Source organism: Alligator mississippiensis, chromosome 3 (genome assembly GCF_030867095.1).
Source record: "Alligator mississippiensis isolate rAllMis1 chromosome 3, rAllMis1, whole genome shotgun sequence".
NCBI lineage: Eukaryota > Metazoa > Chordata > Crocodylia > Alligatoridae > Alligator > Alligator mississippiensis.
Window position 1 is genome coordinate 704,294 of NC_081826.1, and position 25,190 is coordinate 729,483.

A 25,190-nucleotide genomic window follows, 5' to 3' on the forward strand; every position below is an offset into this window, starting at 1 on the left:
TGCTCATAGAAAAATCTACTCTTTACTGTCGCTGGCGGCGCGGCGCGGCCAGGCCCGCGGGTACATTCAGCTCTATTGCTGTCAGGTTAGCGAGGGGTGACGGGGACATGCGCGGCCGAGGCCAGCGGGACGGGCCCTGCGGCCGGGGGGCAGCGCTGCAGGCAGGGCTCGGGGCTCGGCAGGGGCAGGGCGGGCGGCATCGGGGACCCCAGCTCGGCAAGGCCGGGGAGCAGCTGGGGGCTGCCGACCGGCTGCAGGGGCCGGGGCGGGGGTTAGCACCGGAGAAGGGCTCCTGCCGCCGGCACGGCCCAGGTCACAGCCCCACCGGGCAGCAGGGTCCGGGCAGGGGGGCAGAGGTCAAGGGGCAGCCGCCGCCGGGGCCGCCTGCCCCCACAGGCCGAGGTCCCCGCTGGGGGGCACCGGGGTCCGCAGGATCGGGGCCGTGTCCCTGGGGGCACGATGCTGCCCTAAGCCCCCCCCGTGCTGCCTGCGGGCGCCCAGCCGGGGGTATGTACAGTGCCGGGGTGGGTGGGCAGGCGGGGGGTCACGGGTGTTTGCATATATCCTGGGCCGGGCCCAGCGGGTGCCGGCGGGCGCAGACAGCTCGGCCCTCGCAGAGCCGCGCTGCGGCCCCGAGCAGTGGGCCCGCGGCGTGCGGCCGGCGCTGCGGCCCGGGGGCAGGTGGGAAGTCCTGAGTGGGGCCAGGCGCTCGGCTCTGCCCGTGGGGAGGCGTCTCCGCAGGCGCAGGACGGCGGCCGCGGCTCTCAGGTGGGGGGGCCTTCGGGGGGCTCTGCGGACAAAGCAGAGAGCGCCCGTCCACAGCCGCTCGGGGCCGGGGGCACCCCCGCCCCGCGCCGCCCCACGCCCCGCTCTCACCTGGGGGCGCCGGGTCGGCGCTGTCCTCGGCCGCGGTGAACCGCAGCTCGGCGCCGTCGGCCAGGAGGGAGCCGCGGGAGCGCTGGCACCGGTCGCCGGAGCGCGTCCTGCGCAGCACGGACTGCGGGCAGAGAGGGCGGGGAGTGCCGCGGGCCGGGCACGGGGCCCCAGCGATGCCCGCGGTCCTGGCGGGTCGGGCCCCGCGCCCGGGCAGTTACCTTGCGGGCGAGGGGGCTGCTGGGCGCGGAGGCGCTGCTGTAGAGGCTGAGGCTGGAGTTGGAGCGGCTGGGCGACAGCACCTTGGAGGACGGGGCCGACTGGTTCCCGGAGCACTTGGCGGCAGCCGCGGCCCCGAAGGCATCGGGGGACAGGTACTTCTCGTTGATCTTCAGGTTGGTGCGCCCCTTCACTGGCGGAGGAGGGGGGGCTGGGCACCGGGGCCTGCGCCTGCGTCCGCCCCCCTGGGGCGCAGGGCTCCGGCCCCGCATCTCCGAGGCTGGAGGTGCCCGGCTCCCCCGTCTCCGGGCCTCACCAGGATCAGGACCGCACGCGGGGCTGGAGCCCGACGCATGAGCCCTCTCCTCCCCGAGGGGCTGGGCCCGTCCTGGCGGGTGCGCCCCATGGGCCCGGGCCATCCCGCGAGTCCCGGCCCCTGCACGGCCGGGGGCGCCGAGGGTCCCTGTGCAGTCTGGGCTGCGGGCACCGGCTCCCCGCGCTCATCGGGGCACCCGGAGGCGACGGCCCCAGGGCGGTGGGCGCAGAGGGTGCTGCCCCAGGCCCAGGCAGGTCAGAGGTCACAGGTCACTGCCCTAGCCCAGCCTGCCCCGCCCTGGCACCTCCTACCTCGGCAGGGGTCGTTCTTCACCAGGAACTCGTCCAGCGCGATCCAGCCTCCGCCCACGCGCACCATCAGGGTGCTGCGCAGGATCCGCACCATGCGCAGCTGCTGCGACTCCCCAAACTGCAACGGCGGCCGTGTGAGCCGCGGCCCGTGGGCAGGGCAAGGGCAAGGGCAGGGGCACGGCTGGGGCCTCAATGGGAGCTCGATGGTACGGCTACAGGGACTGGGGGAGGGGGTGTCTGCATGCTGCGCAGGGGCCCGTCTGCACGTGGCCCGGGCCCCGGGGGGAGCGGCTCCCAGGTGCAGCCCGTGGTTGTGGGGGGCGGGGGGCGTGATGCTTACCCGGTACCTGTTGGCGCTGATCTGCTCCACCTGGAAGCGCTTGGCGCAGTTGCACTGGGCCACCTGCCTGTTGACCTGCAACGGCCCCGCACGCGGCGTCAGCGCAAAGGCTGGGCCGAGCCTGCGCCCATCACCCTGCAGCCCAGGCAGTCCTGTCCCCCAGCCCCACAACCATTTCCGTTCCCCTCCGCTGGACTCTCTCCAACGTGTCCACAGCCTTTCTGCAGTGGGGACCCCAAAACTGGACACAGGATCCAGAAGTGGCTCCCCGGTGCTGAATAGAGGGGTAGAATCGCTGCTCTCGATCTGCCGGCAACGCTCCTACTGATGCAGCCCAGGATGCCGGTCGCCTTCTTGGCACCAAGGGCACACTGCCGGCTCCTGTCCAGCTTCTCGTCCCCTGTCCCCCCAGGTCCTTTTCTGCAGAGCTCTGCCCAGCCCGTCACCCCCGCCTGCCCCGGTGCAGGGGATCACTCCTCCTGAGTGCGGGACTCTGCATTTGTCCTTGTTGAACTAGGTCACGGAGGACTTCCACTTTGGGGCTTTCTGCTTCCCTGCCCCAGCCTGGCCCAGAGCAGCGCCCTCCCCCAGCGCCGGAGCCCAGCGCCTCCAGGGCTCAGCCCCCATCCCCACACCTCGTCCTGGATGCGGTCGGCGTCGCCGGCCCGGCGCAGCGGGTCCCGGTTGGGGTGCAGGGTGCTGACGAACTCATAGTAGTCGATGAAGCCGTCGCCGTTGGTGTCGAAGATGTTGGCCACGGCGCTCATCTCCAGCACGTTGGTGGGGAACTCTGGGGGAGCAAGAGCAGCCCGTGGAGCGGCCATAGGTCTGGCCGGACCGTCCCCGGCCACCACCCGGGTCCCTTCCCTGCCTCAGCCAGGGATGCACCAGTGCCCCCCAGCATGACCCTGGCCCAGCTGCTGCAGCCAGCACGCGACGGGCAGGGCCCCTGGAACCGCAGCTCGCGCCCCTCCGGCCGAGAGCCCAGCACAAGCACTGGTGACCGACCGGGAGCTCCCCGAACCACGTCCCTGCGCCGCGCCACGCCGCGCCGCGCCGCGCCGCACCACGCCATGCCATGCCAGCGCTCACTGGAGGAAAGGACACTGTCAATGAACTCGCGCTGGCTGATGCGCCCGTCCTGGTCCCGGTCGATGCCGCGGAAGACATCCAGGACCCGGGACTTCATGTGGCTGATCCACTGCATGTAGCGCTTCCGCCAGACCCCGAAGTCAAAGTGCGCAAACTCCTCCAGCTCCGGGAGACAGGCCGCCGGTTAGACCCCGAGGCGGGGAGCCCGCCAGCTCCGTCCTGCCAAGCCGGGCGGGGATCCCCTCCCTGCCAGGAGCATCCCTGGCTCTGGCGTGGGTGGCACGCGCCCCTCCTGCCTGGCTCTGCTCATCCCACGAGCCCCCAGCCACGACAGAGGGGAGCAGGGCCCTACGGGGCAGCCCTCAGCCCCCGGCCTGCGCCCCGCGGGAGCCCCGCGCCCGGAGCAGACGTGGCCTGGGCAGCATCCCCCGGCGCATCCACACCCCCGCATGCGGGGACGGCCTCACCTCCCGCAGGCGCTGCAGAGCCGTCTGGAGCCGGTACTGCCGGTCCAGGGCCAGGAGCCAGAGCTGCTGCCAGCGGTGCAGGAGCTGGGCCATGAGCGGGCTCTGGGGCTCCAGGTCGACGAGCGGCACCGCGGGGACGGCGTGGGGGGCCTTGGCGGTGCTCCGGCGCCCTGCAAGCAGCCAGGGGACAGGCGGGCCTGAGTGGGGCGGGACGGCGGGACGGCGCCCTCACGTGCAGGGTTGGCCGGGGCCAGGGCCCCTGCGTGCGGAGAGCCGGCGGGCATGCGGCTACGAGGCGGGGTCCTTACGTGCGGAGAGCCGGCGGGCGGCGGGCGGCCCCAGCTCGGGGCCCAGCTTGCGCTTGCAGCTCTTGGTGGCCTTCTCCACGTCCGGCTGCTTGCGGTTCAGCTCCTCCAGGAACACCTGCGGGGCCGCGACGGGACTCTCACCCTCGGAGCCGGGCCGCCCCGGGGACAAGGCAGCTGTGGGGAGCCGCGGGGCCTGGCCAGGAGCCCCGGGCTGGCGCTGGGTCTCGGCGCGGCTCGCAGGACTCCCGCCCCGCTCTGGGCCCGGGACGTTTCTGCAGCGGTTGTGGGGCGAAACGGGGCGAGCGCGCAGGGCAGCCACGGGTGCCGGAGCCAGGGGCCGGGCGCTGCCGGGGAGCGGTGCAGGGCAGTCTGGGGTCCCCAGCGCCGGTGTCAGACGCAGCAGCACGGGCATCGCGGCCCGGCCACCCTGCTGCTGGGCCGGGGCAGAGCGCGCCGGCTGCGGACGGGGGCTGGACGGGAGGGAGCGCGGTGCGGCTCGGTTTGGGGGCCACAGGGTCACGGTGTGGTCCTGCCCCCCGGCCCGTTACCGTGTGCTGGGCGTTGAGCTCCTCCAGCTGCTCGGCGTCCTCGGGCAGCGGCTCCTGGTCACGCAGGCCCAGCGCCTCCTCGGCGGCCGTGATCCAGTCGATGAGCCGCGCTGTCTCCGCCCGCTCCGCCGCCAGGCTGGCCGTCTGCGCCTGCAGCCGCTCGCCCTGCTGCTGCGCCCAGCTCAGCACCTGCGACGGCACGGCGTGGCACAGCATGGCATGCACCCCCCTTGGCACCCGGCGACCGCTCCCGGGCACCTGCAAGCCTAGCCGGGTGCGCCGGAGCCAGCCCCGTCGTGCTGACTGCGCTGGCATCCCGGGTGGTGCTGGCGGGCGTCCGGCACACATCAGGGGTCCCTCCATCCGCCCAGCCCAGCCCAGCCCAGCAGAGAGACCGCGGTCTGCCGCCAGCCCGAGGACGATGCCGCCCAGAAGCGAGGGCTGGTGCCACGCTCCCCGAGCGCCAGGCGCTGCGTGCCGTGTGCTTCCCACCCCGGCTACTCCCCCGGCTTTCATCCCCAGGCGCCGCGGGGAGGGCAGGGAGCCAGGGGGCCCCGCGCCCCTGAGAGCGCAACGTGAGCTCGCCCCAGGGAGAAGATGGCAGAGACCCGGGGACACGGGCCAAGCCAAACCCAGCGGTCCGCGATGCCATCACCGTGTCTCCGGCCCCCGGGACAGGCCCGGCGGGCGCGCGCCCCCAGCGGCTGGTTCCGGCCCTCGTGCCCTCACCTCCTGGAAGCGGCTCCTGGCCACGGTGATCCAGGACTTGATGGTGATGATGGCGTCAGGGTGGCAGGCAGCCAGGATCTCCTCGCCCAGCGACGCGATGCACTCCAGCTCCAGCTGCTGGCACTGCAGCGTCTTCATCAGCTCCTGCGGGCACGCAGGAGGGCGCGGTGACCTCTGTGCCAGCCTGCCTCAGTTTCCCCTCCCGCCTGCGGGCTGCCGTACCCTGGGGTTGAATGGGTTAGCCGCCCCCACGCAAGGGAGAGCGCCCCGTGCTCTGAGGGCACCGAGAAGGCCCCCATCTCCGGCGTCTGTCCTCCGGGGCCTGGCGACACCGTGGCCTGAGGTCTGTGGCTGTGGCCGTCACCAGGGATTTGAGATGGGGCCAGGCCCCTGCCCGGGCACTGCCTCCCCACCCGGCCCCACTCGAGTGCCAGCGCCCAGCCAGGGCTGCGAGGGCAGAGCGTGAGCAGCCCGCAGGCACCCCTCGTTGCACGCCGCAGCCCCGCCGCAGGGTCACCCGCACGGGCGCTCACCTGCAGCTGGCTCTGGCACTCCTGCACTGCGGCCTCCTCCTCCGGGAAGACGCCGTACTTGAGGGCTTTCTCCGACTCGCACAGGCGGCCCAGGAAGGCTTGTACTAGCGTGTGGAACTCCTCCGCCTGGCACGGGACAGTGGTCGCATGGGCCCGGCTGTGCCCTGCACCCCGTGCCCCTCCCCGGGAGCCCGCACCCAGCGCACGGGGCCCACGGCCCTGCTGGGAGCAGCGCTCGCGCCCAGCTGGGAACCGCCGGGGCATGACCAGGGCTACACGCAGACATCGCATTTGTCCCGGGACAAACCATTTTACCCCAGCACAGAGGGCAAGTGTTCAGGCACCCATGGCAGCTGCCCTGGGATAAATCCCAGCGTGTTTCCCAGGACAAGAAGTGCCGGCCCTTTATCCTGGGACCTTGCAAAGTGCACCCGAACGGCTGCCCCATTGACTCAACAGGGGCAAGGCAGGAAAGCAGCAAAGCCTTGCCTACACAGGTGGTGTGTGGACGTGCCAATCCCGGGATATTCCTGCTCCAGGACAAGCCACGACTTGCCCAGGGACACACGCAACGTCCATTCCCAGCCTGAGCTGACCCTCAAACGCCGGCTCCGGGGCTGAGGCAGGACGTCCGCGCTGCCCCGTCAGCTCTGACTGCACGGTCGGCCGGGGGCTACTCCCTGCACAGACAGACGCTAACGGCCCGCGCCCCGCCTGCCCTCACCTGCCGGAGTGCAGCCTCCAGCCGGGCCTGCTTGGACACGGAGAGCTTGCAGACCAGGTCCCAGCGTGTGCTCAGCTCCTCCATCTGCTTCTGCAGCCACTGGGAGTCGGCGCTGCTGCTGCCGCGGGTCAGGTCCCGTACCGAGCGCTTCAGCATCTTGATGCAGCTGGCACGCTTGCCCAGCTCCTTCTGGAACACCTGGCAGGCGGCAGGACCGGGCAGTCACGGCCACCGCCTGGCAGAGCTGGCCGGATGCTCCCCGGGCGGGCGCTTCAGTCCCTGCTGGGGCATTTCCCCCTACCCTGCCCCACGGGCTCGGGACCAGGGCAGGCTCGACGGGGCACACGGACCTTATGCTTGTCCATGAGGTCGCTGACCAGGTCACGGTCGCCCCCGATGGGCGCCTCCTCGCACAGCTGCGGCTCGGCCCGGTACAGCCAGTCCATGAGCGCCTGCAGCGCGTCCGTGAACTTCCCCGAGAACAGCAAGCTCTCCTCCAGCTGGTGCTGCCTGCCAGGGGAGGGGGGTCAGGGCCGACCTGGGAGGGCGTGGGTGAGCGAGCAGGCACGGGGAGCTGAGCTGTGGCCCTGCCATGGGCGGGGAGAATGTGCACGTATGTATGCACGTGCGTGCGTGCAAGGATGTGTGTGTGTGCATCCAAATATGTGCCTATACAACTATGGGCATCATGTGTATGCAAATACATGTGTGTGCATCCAAGTGCATACGTGGGTATGCAAGTATGTGCATTATATGTGTATGCCTGTGTGTGTGTGTGTGTGTGTGTGTGTGTAGGCATGCAAGTACATGTGGGAATGCATGTGCATGAAAGTATGTGCCACATGTATGCAAATACATGCGTGTGTGTTTGCACAGATATGTGTGCATGTGCACGCATGCAAATACGTGCGTGTACCTGCATGTGTGCGTGTTCGGTGGGGCAGAGCCCCTGACCAGGCAGTGCAGTCGGGTGCGTGGCAGGGCAGCACACGGGTCGTGAGGCGTGGAGGTGCAACAGGCAGGGGCCGAGGGGAGCCGTGGGGCGCACAGCGGCAGGGTCTTGGCCCACAGAGCCCAGCACCAGCGCCGGCCTCACCTTTCCACGGCACGGCTGCTCAGGCCGTCCCAGCGCTCCCGCAGCTGCCCCAGCAGCTCCTCCAGTGGCTGCACGTCCTCAGGCAGCTGCGCCTTCTCCCGCAGCGCGCGCCCGCTGCGCAGCGTGGCCTCGTACACGGGCCGCTTGGCTCGCAGCACCTTCTGGAAGTCCTGCGCATGGGGGAGAGGTCAGCTCCTCAGACCGTAGCTCTGCCCTGCTGCTCCGGGGGGGCAAGGGGAGGCCGCGTGCCAGCACAGAGACTCCGGGTGCAACGGGGTGGTGGGAAGCCGGGGCCGTGCTGAGCTCCAGGATGCCAGCTCTGCCCTTGGCAATTGCTCCAGAGGGCACCGCCATCCATCCAACCGCCTGCCTGCCCACCCTTCTGCCCCGGCCCGAAGCCCGGAGCGAACCTCACCTTGTGCTCAGCCAGCTGGCACTTGATCTCCTCCTGGCTCGCGGGCGGCTCGCCGGGGGCCTCCAGCGCCTGCTCCGCCTCGTCCATCCAGTCCAGCAGCAGCCGCCGGGACTCGCTGAACTGAAATGGGCGGCACGGGGGTGGGGGGGAGTCAGGGGCTGCGGGCACAGGCCTGTGGAGGCACCAGCGCAGGCCCCGCCCGGCTGCGGTACCTGCTTGGCGCGCTTGCGAGCATCCTCCAGCGCGGTGCCGCGCTCGGCGGTGCGCTGCAGCACCTTGGCCAGCCGCTCCTTGGCCGTCAGCACCAGGCTCTGCACCACCGCGCCGTCCTGCTTCCGGCTGAAGTCCTTCAGGCGCGAGGCCACGGCCTCCAGGCCGGCCAGCTTCTCCCCGCGGGCGCTCACCTCCTTCACCAGCACCTGCCGGGAGCCGGGGCTGTGAGCGCAGCAGGAGCTGGGCCTCACACCCCGACGGGGGCAGCGGGAGACATGAGACCCGCACCTTGCCCGTGCCACACAGACACGGGCATCGCTACCTGCAGGGCGTAGGCACCCCGCGGGGCAAGCCCGGAGCTCCCGGGGGAGCCCACCAGCCCCGAGCCCCAGCCCCGGGGGCACGTTGTGGGCCATGAGACCCGGGCTCTAAGCCAGCCGGGGGAGGCCCGCACGGGCACGGCCCTGGCCCCGGCCCCGGGAAGGGCTGGCGCAGGACAGGCTGCGCTCACCTTGTGCTCCTGGATCTGCTGCATGACGGTCTCCAGGACGAAGCTGGGTGCCGGGGGCGCGCTCAGGCTCTCGTCCGTCTGCGCCACCCACTGCAGCAGCTCCTGCACCGTGCTGTGGAACTCGGTGGTGACCGTCAGCCCCTCGGCCAGCCGCTCCTGCACACACACGCACGCGTGCCAGCCAACCGGCACAGGCGTGAGCACACGCTACTCCAGGCAGCAGGTGGGTGTGCACACACGTACATACACTCACACACCATCCAGGAGGCAGGCACAAGCACACAGGCACCCACAGCCTGAGCCAAAGGACACATATGTATAAGCACACGCTAGCCCAGACAACGGCCACTTACATGGCCACACAGGCACACACGTGGTCCTATCACAAGGCATATGCAAACATGATCCCAACCGGGCAGTACGCACAGGAGTGCACACCCGCACACACCTTCCTCTCCTGCACCTCGGCGTGGACGCTCTCCCACTTCTGCTCCAGGATGCGCAGGCTGTGCTCCGTGCTGCAGGGCCGGGCCGCGGCGCAGGAGGCCAGCAGGCGCTGCAGCCGGTCCCGCACGCCATTGTACGCCTGCTGCTTTGACTCCATCTCCTTGCACAGCTCCTGCAGAGGGAAGGCACAGCAGCCCGGGGGCATCAGCGGAGCCCCGAGCCGGGGACAGGAGGAGGAGGAGGAGGAAGGCTCTAGCATCCCAGCCGGGGAAGGGGCAGTCGAGGAGCTGCCCGGAGGCCCAGCGCCCAGCCTGTCTGCTCCCCCGATGACCTGGCAGGACGCGCTGGCAGGCTGGTGGCCGGGCGCATGCGGGGGCCTGGGGCTGCTCACCAGGTGTGCTGCGAGCGTCTCCTTGGTGGTGTCGGGGTGACCCCAGCCTGGCTTGGAAAAGAAGAGCCGCAGCTCCACGTGCTCCAGCCACTGCAGCAGGTCCGTGATCTCCAGCATGACGTCCTGCACCTGCAGGGAGGCCGGCGCCATGTCGGGGGGTCCTGCAGCTGCCCCCAGACCCACGGCACCAGCTCCGGCCCCATGGCACCAGCACCAGCACCAATACCGCAGCAGGGTCCCGGCTGCCCACGCCCTGCCCTTGCCTCGGCTCACGGCAGGCTCCTGCCACAGCTCGGGGCCCTCAAGATGCTGCGGTGCACCCCAGTGCCACGGCCATGCAGTGCCACTCGCAGCCGGCGGTGGCCCAGCACGTGGCCCGTGGCCTGTACCTGGCTGAGGTTGTTCTCCAGCTCCAGCTGGCGGCTCTCGGTCTCGCTGCGCACGAGGTCCCAGCGCTGGTTGAGCTGCTGCAGGCTGCACTGCAGCCCGTCCACGGCGTCCCCCAGGCTGGAGAGCAGCAGCCCCTGCCCCGCCTCGTTCACCGACTGCACCGTGCGGGCGTGCGACAGGACGTCGTTGCGCAGCACCTGCGGCGGGGGGGCCACAGCCCTGACAGGGTCACGGCTGGGGACAAGAGCCCCCCCCTCGGGCCACGATGCCAAAGCTCATGGCGTGCTCCAATGCCCGTGGCCGGCCCAGGCATGGCAGCACCCGCCCGCCTGCCCGCCCGCCCTCTGGGACCCTCAGCAGGACGCCCCTTCCCCTGCTCCCGCCCCGGGGGCTCAGCGGCTGCCCCCGCAGCTGCTCACCTTGTGCTTGGCCAGCTCGATCTCGCAGCTCTGCAGATCCAGGCTCAGCGGGGTCGGGCCTTGCAGCTGCTGGGCCGTGCAGGACAGCCACTGCACCAGCTCCTCCAGCTGGTGCTGGAACTGCCCCAGGCCCAGCAGAGCCGCCTCCAGCTGGTGCTGCAGGCGAGCCAAGCCAGGCCCGTCAGCTCGTCCCGGCTGGGCCCGGCGTGGGGCCGTGCCTGGACGCAGGCCGTGCCCCCTGGGCCCCGGCTCCCCAGCTCTGCCCCCCTGCAGCCCACTCCCACCCATGGGCTGCACCGCTCCCACGTGCCCACGGTGCAGGGCTGGGCCGGCAGCACCCTGGTGCCAGCGCCCGCCCGGGGACCGCGGCCCGGCGCCCACCTGGCGGCTCACGATCTCCTCCTCCAGGCGGTCCCAGCGCTGCCGGAAGGCACGGAGGGGGGCGGGGGGGCCGCGGTCCTCGGGGCCGGCGCGGTGCCGCAGGCTCTCCACGTCCACCTTGCACTGGTACAGCTCTCGCTTGAAGTCCTGCGGGACCAGGGAGTGCGGGTCCTTGGGCACAGCCCTGCATGCCCAGGACCCCCGCAACCCGCGCCCCATCACGCCCAGCGGGAGCACATTCAGGGGCCCGGCCTCTGGGGAAGGGGCCGTGGGGTCACCCCCTCTGCGGGTGGTCAAGAGGACCCCGCACGGAGCAGGACTCATCTTGGCACGGGTGCATGGTGCTGCGCAGCTGCAGAATATCCTGCGGGCGCTGGCATCGGGAGCAGAGGCAGCAGGGGAGGCAAGTGGGGGCCAGGCCCCGGGACCGCTCCTACCTTCAGCTCGGCCAGCTGCCGCCGCACCATCTCCAGGTCCCCGCCGACCAGGAACTCCTCGGCGATGCGCAGCTCCGCCGCGTCCAGCCACTCCACGAGCCGCTGCGGGGTGGCAGGCCGTGAGGGGCAGTCACGCCATGCCCAGGGTCGCCCAGACCGCCCGGTCCCCGCAGCCCCGCGCCGCTCACCTGCATGGCCTCCTGGTAGGCGAGCGAGGCCTGCAGCTGCTCCTCCAGGCGCACGTTGCGCTCGGCCCACGCCTTGCTCAGGCTGTGCCAGGACGAGTAGAGCTGCGGGGCGGGAGGAGGCAATGGGCGCTCGCAGGCGCAGGGCTCGTGCCCCACGCGGGCAGGTCTCGCGCCCCCGCCGCCCAGCTCCCCGCGGCCGCGCGCTCACGTCATCCAGGCTCTTGGTGACGTCGGGCTTGTCCGAGTCCCCGCAGGCCGACATCAGCTCCACGCCCAGGGTACCCAGCGAGTCCAAGTCCTGCTGCAGTGAGTCGATCTCCTCTCGCAGCGCCTGCGGGACGGCATGGACGGCTGAGTGCCCGGCCCCGTCCGGCCCCAGGCTCTGCGAGGAGCTCGACCTGCAGCGGGACCTTGTCTGGGGCGAGAGCTCGGTGCAGCCCGAGCGCAGCAGGTAGAAAGGGATGGGGGGAACCGCCCCACGCACCTGCATGGCGCCGAGCTGCGCACGCACGGCTTCGGGCTCGGGGCCGGCGTCCTCCAGGTCCAGCACGGCCTGCTGCGTGTCGCCGAGGCTGAGCGCCAGGTCGGCCAGCCCCTGCCAGAAGCGCTCGGCCAGCACCAGCAGCCCCCGCAGCCAGCGCTCGCGCTCCTGGCACTGCCCACGCAGGCTGCGCCACTGGCTCAGCAGCTGCTCCGTGCGCTCCGGGATGGCTGCAGGGCCGGAGGGGGCAGGGGCTGAGGGGCAGCCACGGCACGGCCAAGGCCCCGCTGCTGCCCCAGCACCCTGGCCACACGTCCCTGCTAGGGGCTCGGGGGGCTGGTCCCAGGCTCTCCTCCCAGACGGGGGGCAGGGGTCACCGCGGGGGCAGGAAGGGAGCCCTCGCCATGCGGTGCCCGTGGGGCAGGAGTCCTCTGGGCACACGCCTGTGCTGCATGAGCACAAGTGAGCACATGTGGTTGGCATGGATTACACGCCTGGGCAGTGCTGCCATGTGGGTGCAGGTGCTGCATGTGTGCATATGTGTGTCATGGACTACACCCCTGGGCAGTGCTGCTGTGGGGCTGCAGGTGCCACATGAGTGTGCATACATGGTTGGCAGGGAGTACATGCCCGGGCAGTGTTGCCATGGGGCTGCAGTGTTGCATGTGCCTGTGTATGTACACATGTGGTTGGCATGGAGTACTTGCCTGGACAGTGCTGCCAGGGGGTTGCAGGCACCAGGTGTGCATGCATAGATGCATGGCATGGTGCACACCCCAGGCACTGCTGCTGTGGGGCTGCAGGTGCTGTGTATGCATATGTGTGCACATGTGTGTCATATGGAGTACCCCCCTAGGCACTGCTGAGAACATGTGAGAATATGTGTGCACATAGATGTGGCATGGAGTATGCCCCTGGGCAGTGCTGCCACGGGGCTGCAGGAACTGTGTGGGCAAGTGTGTGCGCGCACACACGTGGCAAGAAGCACCCCCTGGGTAGTGCTGCTGTGTGCACATGTATGTGAGAACGCAGTGCACCCGGGCAGCCGCGGGTCGGTACCTGTGGCTGCGGCATTGGGCTGGGCGGCCTGCATGCCAGCCAGCAGCTCGGCGCCCTGCACACGCACGGTCTCCAGCGCCGCCCCCAGCTTCTCCAGCTCGCCCAGGGCCAGGCTGTTCTCACGCAGCTGCTCGCGCAGGTGGGTGGCGTCGCCCCGAGCTGTGGGGGGGTCCTGCACACGGCTCTGCAGCCGCTCCAGGCACTCCCGCAGCAGGTCCATGCGCTCCGTGAGCTGCGGGGACAGGCAGGTCCCTCCAAGGGCTGCGGGCACCGGGGGCTGCTGCCCAGGGCATCCCGCAGCTGGAGGGGGGGCCGTGGGCAGAGCGCCGGGCCGGGGGCACCGGGCTGGGCAAAGCCGTGCGCTGGTGCACAGAGCACAGCTCCCCGCCACCCGACACATCTCCCAGCCCACGCTGGGGGCACAGCAGGGCCTTGGGACCCACAGGACGGCTCGGCCCCAGCACTGGAGTGGGGGCCCGGGGTCCAGCCCGGCGCCGGTGGTTCCCGGGCTCCCCAGGCCACGGCTCTGCTGACGCCACCCCCGTACCTGGCTGTAGCGCGGGATGGCGTCCTCCAGCACGGCGGCCGCCCGGCGCACACGCTCCCGGATGCGGCCGTACTGCTCCTCGGCCTCCTGCCAGCGCTGCTGGAAAGCGGCGCCCTGCTCCGGGCTCAGCTCTGCCAGCTGCGCCGACACGCGCTGCAGCTTCGCCATCGGCGGCCGGTGCTCCGCGATGGCCTCCCGCAGGCTCTGCCGCACCGGCAGGGACCGGTCAATGCCCGCCGCTCCCCTGCAGCCCATCCCTTGCCCAGGACCCTGTCCCTGCGCCGCCCCACCCCATGACCAGGCATCCTGCTGCCCGGTCGGCCCCCAGCAGTGCTGGACCCTGCGCGCCGGGCCAGTCCTGCCAGCGCTGAGCCCCTTCCCCTGCACGGGAGAGCCTGGCACCCTGCAGCATCGGGCCCGGGCCCCTCACCTGCAGCAGCCCCTGCTGCTCCTTGAAGGCCTCGTAGCTGATGTCATGGGGGCAGAGCCGTGCGGCCGCCAGCTGCGTCTCCTGCAGCCAGGGCGCGAGCTCCTCGTGCGCCTCGGAGAACTGGGCCAGCAGGGCCTGGGCGTGCTCCAGCTGCATGGCACTGGCCGCGCTGCGCAGGAACAGCGGCTCCGCGCGCTCCCGCAGGGTCTGCACCGACGGCTGCAGCAAAGAGGCAGTCGTGTGGGGCCAGCAGCAGCCTCCCCCCATGCCGACTCCTGCAGTGGTGCTGGGAGCCCCGTGCACATGCCCCACGCGTGTATGCCATGCACACGGAGCGGGGCAGGAGGTGGTGCTAACCGATCCTCCCATGCCCGCGGCCACGTGGAGGTGAGGGGGCAGTGCCGGGTTGGGGGCTTCTTACCTGGAGGTGCTGCTGGCGGGGTGGGGGGCAGGCGTGGAGCAGCAGCGCCGAGATGCCCAGCAGGCGCTCCGCCAGGCCGCGGTGATGCAGGATCTCAGCGGAGAGGAGCTGGTGAGACAGAGGCACGGGAGTAGCAGGTCCCGCTGCCCTGGGCACGGGCAGGAGGGGCTCTGCAGGGGACAGGGGCAGACCAGGGCACCGAGGGGAGCAGGGCTCCTGCCGGGTGGTCCAGCACCAGGCCCCCTCCTCTGCGGGGCAGTAAGTGCCGCCCTCAGCCCCAACCCCACATGCCCTCACCTACCCGTGGCTCCTAAAACACAGGCGGGGCGTGTTTGCATGTGGTTGGCACGTGCATGCACGCACAGTGTGCACACAAGCGTGTGGTTCCATTAGTGGGGGTGCAGGTGCGTGCACAAGGCTTAAGCCGTATGTGTGCACGTGAGGTGTGTATGCATCTGTGACCAAGTTGGTGAATGCACAAGCGTGCTGCACAAGGTTCACAAGGTGGTGTGCACCTACCCATGACTCAGTGGGGCAGGGAGCTTTCCCCCCTTTCCCACGCCCTGCCTGCCATGCATGACTCAGGGTGAGTACCTGTGTGACTGTGCATGCATGGGGGTGCACACATGTCCGTGCTCGTACCCCTGGCTGCACACACCACTATGCGACCTGGCCGGTGTACACGCACACAGGAGGATCCAAGCCGCTGTCTGCACTGGCCACCAGGCTGGGAGGGTGCCAGCGGCGTGACCCCCAGCCCCGGGCTCCTACCTTGTGGTCATTGAGCTGCGTGCAGATGGCCTGAGCGTCCAGCCGGGCCTGGCCCAGCTCCTCCAGCCGCTCCTCCAGCCGGGCCAGGTGCGCGAGCTCGGCGTCCAGGACCTGCTCAAACTACGAGAGACCCGGGTCAGCCATGTGGGGGCACGGCCAGGCACGGGGCTGGGGAGCTCCTGGCGCAGCACCCAGGGCAGGGGCGTCTACCCAGCTCAGTGGGGGCTACGGCGCAGCGCCCGCGGTACCTTCTCCTGGTCACTGGTGCTGACGGGCTGCGGCCCGGCCCCCAGCTGGGCGTCCCCGGCCGCCAGCTCCTTCTCCATGCGGCCGAGCCAGAGAGCCACGTCCTCCTGCGCCGGCCCCACGCGCGACGAGGCCTCCAGCGTCTGCTCCAGCCGGTGCAGGATGTCACTGCTGCTCTGGCCCACGATCAGGTAGCGCATGCGCAGGGACTCTATCTTCTCCTGGGTCAGCTGCGCCTCCTCCCCTGCGGCCGCCGTGGGCGGTCGGGTCAGGCTCTCGGACCCCGGGGCCAGCCGGGCGCAGCCCCCACCGCGGTGCAGGGGAGCGGTCCCAGCTGTGACCTGCTGAACCCCGCCACCCCCCGCTAGCCCGGACCCCCCGCTACGGCTATGGCTATGCCTACGGCTACGGGGCTTGCTCTGGCAGCTGCGGAGCTGGGCTGGGTGCCCTCGGCACGGCGCAACAGGCCAACGCCAGCCACGTGCCAGCCCGTCCCGCCTCAGGCTGCTCCCCCAGAGCACACCAGCGCTGACCCCGGGGTCCTGGCCCACAGCACTGCCTTGCACCCCTGCCCATGGGGCACGGGGAGCCCCGCTCCTGCCAGCGTGGGGGGACCACGTGCCCCAGTAATGAGGGAGGGGGTCTGAGCACCATCCCCCATGAACGGGGGGATCCCCAGGCCGCTGGTCCAGCGCCACGCGCTCACCCGTCACCATCTCCAGGACACGCTGCCCGTTCTCCAGTGCCCGCTCCAGCTCACCGAGCCGTGGACGGATCTCCTCACAGAGGCCCTGTGGAGCACGCCGGTGGGGGTGAATGCAGCCCCTGCCCCGGGGGGCCCCCCACCCCAATACCCCCGACCTCCCCATGTGCAGGGAGCTGCCCGGTGTCCTCTGGCCCCAGCCCCACCTGGATCTGCTGGTGGGCGTCACGGACGTGGCTGACGCAGCCGTTGGCACGCCAGAGCCGGGCCAGGTGCCGCTCCGTGGTGCTGAGCCACTCCTGGAAGGCGTCCACCGACTCCTGGAAGCTCTGGGCCGCCGGCAGGATGCGCTCCAGGCAGCTGTGCCTGCAGCGGTGGCGGGGCAGGAGCAGGGTCTCAGGCCCTGGGAGCCGGGGCCAAGGGCAAACGCTCCTGGCCCCGCTCTCCCTCTGCCCCGCAAGGTCGCCCCAGCTTGTGCACCAGCCCGGAGCCATCAGGCCCAGCAGTGATGCCCAGAGATGCAGGACGCAGCGAGCTGGTCACAGCGCGGGTCAGGCAGGAAGGGTGGCATGGCCCTGGGGTCGTGAGCAGGGAGTGGTGCAAGGAAGGGCCCTTCCTTGCACTGGGTCTTTTTGCACCTCCAGCTGCCCCTTTCCCTGTGCAAACACGTCCCCCGGCCGGGGGCTCCCAGCACCCCCTCCCTGCAGGGCCCAGCCTGGCGTTGGGGGAGGGCAGCTTGCTGGCTGACCGCCTCTGGTCCCCATCCGGGGCAGCCGGCCGTGCCCAGCTCCCTCCCGCTCCCCCAGGGCTCTTTGTCTGCCTGGCCAGGCCACGGCTCACCCGGCAGGCGCTTTGTGTCCTGATGCAAATTCCAGCACAGCCCCAGCCGCGCACAAAGGGGCTCTGACCCGCAGCCGCACGGCCCCGAGCTGCTGGGGCCCTGGGGAGGGGAGGGATGGTGGCAATGGCCTCGGGCAGGGCACACGCTGGGGCCACGATGCCATGGGGCTGGGAGTGGGGGGGGTCTCCTGGTCTGGGGCGGGGGGCTGGGCTGCAAGGCAGAGCCCTGGAGAAGAGGATGCTGCCGGGCCCGCAGTGACCATGGAGCGAGGGTCGACCCCAGCCCTCCGCTGCTGCCTCTTGCCTCCCCGTGGGTCACAGCAAGGGCTCTGCTGCTTTGAGAGTGCGGGCATGAATTCATGTGTGTGCATGCATGCATGCGTAGGCACGTACATCCATGTATGCCTGTGCACATGCATGTGCACGGGTGTATGCATGTATGCACTTGTGCATGTGTGTGTGTGTGCAGCAGGCCTGTGGCTACGCTACATTTCCCATGCTGCAGCTGGACACCACGGCCCCGTGTCCCGTCCCGTCCCCCGCAGCCACAGAATCGTCCTTCTCCATCCTGCGCAGAGGAGGTCCCCGAAGGCCGTTAGCGAGTCCTCTCCTCCCCAGCCTCAGTCATCCCACAGCCTCCAGCCTCTCCTACGGGGGGAGGTGACCCCGTGGGCCACCCAGCCCCATGGCACAAGGTGAAACAAGAGGGGAACGACCTGGGGGCGAGGCCGCGACGAGACACCACCGGCCTCGACCTGCCACTGCTGCTGCGGGGGGCAGGTGGCCTATTGCATGCCGCGTCCCCCGAGGGGAAGGAATGGGCTTGGGTGGCAGCGTGGAAGACTGAGGCTGGGTTACACGGCCTCCCCCGGCCCCTCCTTTCTCCAGGTCTACAGAGCAGGTGCCTAAAGCCCCTGGGCTGCCACCAACGAGCTCCAGGGCAAGCCCTCTCTGCCCCACAGAGGGGCAGCTGGACGGGCGCCTTCAGGGCACGGGGCATCTAGGCTCTGTCGCAACGGGCAGCTGCAGTACCCAGCGGCCCCGGGCTGTGCCTGAGCCTGGCGTTTTGGGCTGCTGCGGTGGTGGGAGCACGGCTGCTGCTGGCCCTGCACGCTCCAGGCAAAGGGGAGCCCAGGGGCCCTCACCACTGCCTCACCTGGCCTCCGCCTCCTGGATCAGCTGCGCCCACTTCTCCTGCAGCTCGGCCAGGCCCTCGTGTCCGTCCGGCTCCGGAGGCGGCTGTCTGTCCTGCAGGACGCGCTCCACGCGGGGCCGCCGCTCCTCCAGGAGCCGTTTCAGGAGCTGTTGGGAGTCGAGGTCCAACTGGCTGGACCGCAACGCGCTTCCCTGGCCCCCCGGTCACGTCGCGGCGCCCTCCCACGGCAGACGTCCCCCTCACCTTCTGCTCCTGCAGCTGGGCTTTCACCACCTTCACCTCAGACGAGGGCGGCTTCTGGTTGCTCACCAGGTCCTCCATGTCGGTCACCCAGCTCAGCAGCTTCTCCAGCGAGTCCTGGGCCGGCTCCGCACCCGGGGCATCCTCCAGGAACGGCACGACCCGCTGGGTCACCTGCGGGAGCAGCAGGAGCTATGCCGGGGGCAGGAACAGAGCCCACCGGGGCTGGGAGACACCACGCGATGCCCGGCCGGCCGGGCAGGGGCCTTGGCCGTGCAACCCCAGGGAGGGCAGGGGCCGGCAGCACGGACCCAGCAAGGCTGCACCCAGCCCCGCTGCGTGGATTTGCCCGTAGGACTCGGTCCTGCCTCCCTGAGACGCATGCGCCAGCACGGGCAGGGTGGGCTCTGGCCCCGTCCCCCAGGTGCCCGGGTCCAAGGCCTGCGAGCACAGCGGGGAGAGCGCAGCGCAGGAGAGCAGCCCGGGCCCTGGCGGCTGCACGACCAGTCCATCGCTGCCCAGCTGGGAGATTGCCGAGCGCACGGGACGAATTACGGGGGCACAGGGCGGTTGCAGGGCTCCATCACCTCCCTCCCCAGCACCGGGGGGATGGCAGGTAGTGGGCACGGGGTCCCTGCGAGGAAAATGCCAGGCCCCGGGTGGTCAGGGGCCCCTAGAAAGTGCTGCAGCCATTTCTCTCCTTTCCCCCACGATTTGGGGAACACCTCGCTCAGGCCCCCCGCGGTTCCCGATGGCGCCAGAACCATGACGACGGTGAATGGCTCTGGACACACACACGTGTATACACACTTATGCACGCCCCCCACCGGCGCAAGCGGGCCTGCCCCCAGGACCAGCCCTTCCAGGCGCCTGCCGGGCGCAGGTGCAGAGGCAGAGAGCAAAGGCGCAGGGCACGCTCCCTGCAGCGCATCGGCACAGGACACGCTCCCTGCAGCGCGCCAGCACCTGCCCCAGCACCACAGGGGTCGCAGAGACGCGTTGTCGGCTGATGAAACCCCCAGGCGAGCGACGCCTGGGCCAGCGGCCCCTGCAGACTCCTGCGCACGGCCGGGGGCACGCGGGCACGGCAGCATCACGTATTAACCTCGGCCAGCTCCCCGGAGCGCTCAGTCAGCACCTTCACGGTGCGGGTGACGACGGGCTCCCCGCCCCGCTCGCCAGCGGGGTACTCGGTCACCTCCACGATCTCCGTCACAATGGTCTCCGTCACCTCTGTCACCTCCGTCACCTCCCGCGTGGTGAGGGGCTTCCAGGGCCAGCTGCTTCCCGAGCCCCGCGGGGCGGACACGTGCTGGGGGGTCCGGGACGCCCCCGCGGCCTCCAGCTGGGCCTTGAGCGGGTTGCAGCCCGTGCTGCCGTTCTGCACCTTGACCTCCACGTTGTTCTGCTTGGGCAGGGGGCTGCTGGGCTGGCTCTTGGCCGCGCTCGGCGCCGGGCTCCAGCCGTTCTCGATCACCACGGGGCTCAGCGGGGACTTCTCGGCGGGTGCTGCCTGGGCCTCGGCGTTGTTCCTGCCGGTGGCGGGGGGCGCAGCCTCGAGCCCCAGGTCCTTGAGGTATGACTCCTTCAGGAACTCCTCCGACTTCTGGGTCTTCTGCCCCAGGCAGCTGGGCCGGCTCACCGAGTTCCCCATGGCGCGGTGCGGCACGGCGTGGCAGCACGGTGACCTCAGGTCGGCACCTGCAACTAAGGGGCAGCCACGTTACCCCTACGGGGCAGAGGGTGCAGATCCCTCCCACCCTGCACGGCCATCCTCATCCCATCCCGGGGACCGGAGCCCTTCCCTGCTGCCTCAGAGCCGGGTCTGGGTGCAGATCTCCTGCCCAGAGGGGGAGGGCACCTGCCCGGCCAGACAGGGCTGTCCTCACATGATGGGGCTGAGCCTGGCCCGGCTGCCCTGGCTCGGGTCTACCTCCGGGGCCTGGCTCCCTGGGGTGAAGGCAGGGGCAGAGCGGGCTCCCGTTGGGGGCACTGCAGGGGCGCGGGTGGAGAGCGAGCCGTCCCGGCGCTGTCCAGGAGAGGATGGCGCCGTGGCAGGGCGCTCCCAGCGGCGTGGGCACACACCTCGTTAGCCAGGGAGGCAGCGCAGGGCACCAGGCAGACGGGCAGATGCTGCTAACGGGCCTCGCTTTGTACCATTAGATTAACTCCCAGGCAGGCTGGAGCCAGGAGAAAGGAGCCATCTGTCTGCAGGGCCCTGACAAAGGCAGCGCAGGGAGCTGAAAGGGGCACGCTGCCGCAGACGGGGCGCTCGGGGGGGCTGGGGAGCCATCCGTCACCGAGACACCCCCCAGACAGGAAGAGTCAGGCGCCGCCTCCTCCACCCAGCCTGCCTTTGCGGCTGTAAATCCTGGAGCACCCAGACAGGACCCTCCCCGCCGGCCCCCGCCCCAAGCACCGGCGCTGCCATCTGCACCGCGCATCCATCACTCGGACACTCGCGTTCCCACCAGAGACGCCCAGCCGCAGCCGCAGCCGCAGCCCCAGCCGTGCAGGCCACAGGCAGCCCCAGCCGTGCAGGCCACAGGCAGCCGTGGCCAGGCATGCACACACATGTGGCCATACTCCTCAGACAGCTGCAGCCACAGTCTTGCAGCCACACAGACAGCCGCAGCCATGCACCCCATATCGCCAGGGCAGCCGCAGCCACGCACCAGCTGGTACCTGCACCGCTGTGGCCACGTGCCCCAGAGACAGCTGTGCCACACACCACAGACAGCCACTGCCACATCCCCGGCACCAGCAGCCAGTCTCACATCTGCACAGCCAGACACAGCCGCAGCCTCGTCCCCGTGCAGACAGCCGGAGCCATGCACCCCACGCAGCCAGGACAGCTGCAGCCACGCGCCTGCACAGACAACCGTAGCCAGGTACCTGCACAGCCACGGCCACGCGCCCCACAGACAGCCACAGCCTTGCACCCACGCAGCCAGCTGTAGCCACGCGTCCCACACAGCCAGGACAGCCACAGCCACGCACCCGCACAGACAGAGCCAGCCCCAGACACACACCCACATGGGCAGCCACGGGCACACACCCAGCCAGGCGCCCACCCACGGGGACAGGGCACCCCCACAGAAGCTGCCGCCACACAAACCCCGGGCAGGCGCTGCAGACAGCTGCAGCCACGCACCCCACAACCAGCACACGACCTGCGCCAAGCACGGCCACGTGGGCACGGGGTCCCGAGCCCTGATGCCCACGCGCACATGCATGCACATGCACATACACACGCACGCACACATACACATACGCACACGTACGCATGCACATGCACACCCGCGTGCACCTGCACACGCACATGGGCACGCGCCCCTTGCCAGGCGGGGGCGCGGGCCGAGCCCCCCGCACGCGGCACACGTGGGACGGCAGCCCCCGGCAGCCCCCGGCCCGGGCCGGCCGCACTTACCGGGCCGCGCGGCGGGCGGGCTGCGGGCGGCGCTGGCGGCGCTGGCGGTGCGGTGCGGGCGGTGACGGACGAGGCGCGGGGCCGCACGTGGCTCCGTGGGGCTGGCGGGTCCCGGCCGGAGCCGCGCAAGGTGCGGCGGGCAGCGGGGCCGGGGCCGGGGCCGGGCTGCGGGGGAGGCGCCGGCGGGGATTGGCCGCCCGCAGCCCCGCGCCGCCCCCGGGCCCGCACGCAGCGCGGCGGCAGCCCCCGGCCCGGCCCGGCTCGGCTCGGCTCGGCCCCGCGGGCGGCGCGGGCGGGTCCCGGGGCAGCGCCGGAGCCTCCGTCCCGAGCCAACGCGCAGCCGGGCTCCAGCGCCGCGTTACCGGGGAAACCCCCGCGGGCTCGCAGCCATCCCGCGCTCCCGCCCCGCACCCGCACCCGGGGCCGGGGACCAGGGACCCGAGGGCCCCCCGCGCGGGGAGGGGAGGAGCGGCGCGGAGCGCAGCGGAGCGGAGCGGGGCGCCCCCGGCACTCGGGGCACCCGCGCCGCACGCACCTGCCGGGCACGGCTCGGACCCCGGCGAGGGGCAGCACCGGGCCGACGCTGCCCTCCCTCCCTCCCTCCCTCCCTGCCTGCCTGCCGCGGGGCAGGGGCAGCGGCAGCGCAGCACGCCGGGCGGGCCGGGCAGGTCCCTCCCTCCAGGCCGGCCCAGGCATCGGGAGACTTGACGCCCAGACCCGTGGGCACCGGCAGAGCCCTGCTGCGTGCCCCCCGGGGCCGTGCCTCCCCCCGGCCCAGGCAGGAGGCTCCTGGGGGTCATCTGGGGCCTCTGCCGCCTGCCCGGGGCCTGGCCCGGTGCGGCCCCGGGGGGCTGGTGGCAGGGCTCCCCCCCAGCAGGCTGTGTGCAGGCGGCAGGAGCCCACAGCCTCAGATCCCGTGAGCCGGCTGGGTTGTGCCGCGGCCTCAGCTTTGTCTGTGCCGGGGCCGGCATGAATGGGCCTTTCAGTTTGTGCCGTCATGTGTGCACGAAGCCCGCGCGCTGGCCCAGCCGGGACAAAGGCCGCGAGGAAGGGACGCGCTGGCAGGCCGGCGGGGAGGGGCCGCAGGGCAGCACCGGGCAGCTGGGTTCGCACTCGGCCCAGAGGAGCGGGCATGGACCCGCTAGCCCCGCATGCTGCGCTCCGAGGGCCAGGCCTGCGGCACACGGTCACCGAGCAAGACGTGGAGCGGGGCAGGATGCACCGTGGGGGGGGCAGGCCGGGCCCTCGAGCTGCGGGGCACGGCGCAGGGAGCCCTGAGGTGCCAGAGCCTGTGTCACGCAGCCCCGGGGGGACACCCGTGCTCTGCCGCTGGCCTGGCACAAACGCCCTGAGCTTTGCCTGGTGCATCTCGGCAGGAGGGCCGGGCCCCCACCCCTCGCACCCCCGCGCTCACCTCCAGGGCAGGGGCTCTGTCGGGCAGGGCCGGAAGCCTCTTCTCCAGGGCGTCCAGCCAGTGGCGCAGGGCGAGCAGCTGCTCCCGCACGTCCAGCCTCCACTCCTTCCACTCGCGCCTCTTCCATTCCCTGGAGAGCAAGGCAGGACCGTGGGGGTCGGCTCCAACAGGGCATCGCTCCCCACTCAGGCCCCTGCCCTGGGGCTGCCCTCTCCAGCCCCCCAGCCCAGGATGCCCCAGGCACCGCGGCTGCACGCCACTGCCCAGAGAACCCCCGGGGCCGGCCCTTCCCGGACCACCAGGCCCCAGAGATGGCACCCCGTACTCCCCACATCCCAGCACCCCCAGGACTGCCCCCCTCCAGCCAGGTGCCCCAGGCTTCCCCAGGTGGCTGGAGGGGTGCTGCCACCCCCACTGCCCCCAAGGCTGTGCCCAGCTCGGTCTGGCCTGGGGGAGTCCCTTCGTTGAGGCCCTGGTGGAACAGGCCCAAGGGCCCACAGCGCAGTGCCTGGTGGAGGATGGGCACCCCCCTATGGGGTAATAGGCAGCAAAAGACACCCCTGGGTAATGTACTGTGCTGCGGGCAGGGGCGCTGCAGGGCTGCCTCCCCCTGCCAGGTTGCTGGCCTGGGAAGATGCCAAAGGCAGGCTGGCATGGCCTCATCTGCTGGAGGGACAGGCTGGCACTGCATTGCTGCGCTCCAGGCGCAGACCAGCGATGCCTCTGCCCGCTGCAGCAGGCTCTGCAGGGCTGTCGCAGGCAGGACCGGCCGCGCTCCGGACCCGGCTGCAGCTGGCGGGGGGTCACCCCACTCCGGGAGCACTCCCCTGCTGTGGCACCCCTCCCCAGAGGACGAGACACGGAGCTAGCTCAGAGCTCAGGCTTTTCCTGAGCGGGGATTAGCGCCTCCGGCGCAGCTGGAGCTCTGTCCTCAGAGCACACCGGGGACCCGGCCTCTGCCTGCACACCCAGGCCGGCTCAGAGCCCACCCACACAGTCCATGCCCACCATACGCAGCCCCACTGCACGGGGACCCCGGGCCTGTGCAGAATTGCTCACGCTGGCTCCTGCCTCACGTGCTTGTCTGCTGCTGGCTGGGCTCACCGCGGGCCATGGCGTGCAAGGGGAGCTGCGACTGCCGAAACCCAGCCCCATGCCTGCCCCTGAGAGCCACGAGCAGGCTCAGGGCAGCTCCCGGGTTGCAACAGGCCTGCGCCAGAGGTGTAGCACCTCAGCAGTCCCAGTCCCAGCCCTGCGGCGAGGGCCTGATGCAGGGAGGGAGCCAGGCCCTGGGGAAGCTGCCTGGGCCAGGGGACCAGGGGCACGGCCCTCCCTGCCCCACCTCGGCCTGGCTGGGACCCATACCTCTCCACCTCCTCCAGGTCTGGCGACGGCACCTCCAAGCCCTCTCCAGCGATGCCAGTGTCCTCCACAGCCAGAAGCTTCTGCAGAAACACCACGGGGAGAAGGGCAGGGTTACAGGCCCCCAGGCGGGCTGGGGAGGGCGAACGTCCCGGGGATGCCAGGTGTGTAGACCAGGCCGGGCAGGGAAGGGTGCCCCAGCCCCAGAGGAGCCGCGAAGCCCAGTGAGATGAGAGGAGCCGTCTTGCTGGGACCGGACCGCCACCGGCAGCCCCTGCCCCCCAAGCAGCAGCACCAGGCCGTGGCCCAAGGAGCGGGAATGAGGGGTTACCCAGACCTGTGTGGACAGAGGGCCGGGGGGCTGGACCGGTGCAGGGGAGCACTGGGGGATGGGGAAGGAGTGGGGAGCAAGCCAGGGGCTGCACCTGGGAGCCTCCATCAGCCACAGATGCACCTGCCGGCCGTGGGAAATGGCGATCCCGCAGGCATCGGCGCAGGGCAGGGACAGCTGCACGGCACGTCGGTACGAGACGGGGTAACCTGCAGGGTCTGCAGCCCTCACACCCCGCCCAGCGTGGCTCACGGGTGCCCATCACCTAGGCCTGGCCCACCAGAGCCCTCCAAGCTGCCCGGCTCCAGCAGCCCCCGCTCGCCAGACATCTCTCCTGGCCCGCTGCCTCCTGAGCCCCCACCCCAGTGCTGGCCCTACAGCTCAGCCCGCTCCTTCTCAGGGGGTCGCGTG

The 25,190-nt window shown here is 71.1% G+C and overlaps 1 protein-coding gene across 2 annotated transcripts; it reads right to left on the minus strand.

Annotated features, from left to right (window-relative positions):
* Positions 1 to 25,056, minus strand: LOC102574297 (microtubule-actin cross-linking factor 1, isoforms 6/7). Of its 2 annotated transcripts, none has more exons than XM_059723606.1 (39): positions 24,452 to 25,056; positions 23,087 to 23,216; positions 18,246 to 18,416; positions 18,003 to 18,148; positions 16,213 to 16,372; positions 16,010 to 16,094; positions 15,306 to 15,547; positions 15,058 to 15,177; positions 14,287 to 14,394; positions 13,866 to 14,084; positions 13,436 to 13,639; positions 12,889 to 13,120; positions 11,833 to 12,059; positions 11,557 to 11,679; positions 11,349 to 11,450; positions 11,161 to 11,262; positions 10,724 to 10,870; positions 10,343 to 10,498; positions 9,923 to 10,120; positions 9,534 to 9,662; positions 9,144 to 9,314; positions 8,696 to 8,851; positions 8,184 to 8,390; positions 7,972 to 8,091; positions 7,557 to 7,726; positions 6,811 to 6,970; positions 6,461 to 6,658; positions 5,737 to 5,862; positions 5,204 to 5,347; positions 4,475 to 4,663; positions 3,927 to 4,041; positions 3,619 to 3,788; positions 3,152 to 3,314; positions 2,695 to 2,849; positions 2,060 to 2,134; positions 1,720 to 1,837; positions 1,095 to 1,285; positions 877 to 997; positions 1 to 790 (listed from the first exon to the last, which is right to left on the minus strand). In XM_059723606.1, the coding sequence occupies exons 1-39, from the start codon at positions 25,039 to 25,041 to the stop codon at positions 765 to 767; spliced, it is 6,366 nt and encodes a 2,121-aa protein (XP_059579589.1). In that variant the 5' UTR covers positions 25,042 to 25,056; the 3' UTR covers positions 1 to 764. The 2 variants fall into 2 exon arrangements, with proteins under 2 accessions (XP_059579589.1, XP_059579590.1); XM_059723607.1 differs by lacking the exons at positions 23,087 to 23,216; positions 24,452 to 25,056 and adding exons at positions 19,348 to 19,949; positions 21,673 to 22,104.
* Between the last annotated feature and the right edge of the window lie 134 nt (positions 25,057 to 25,190).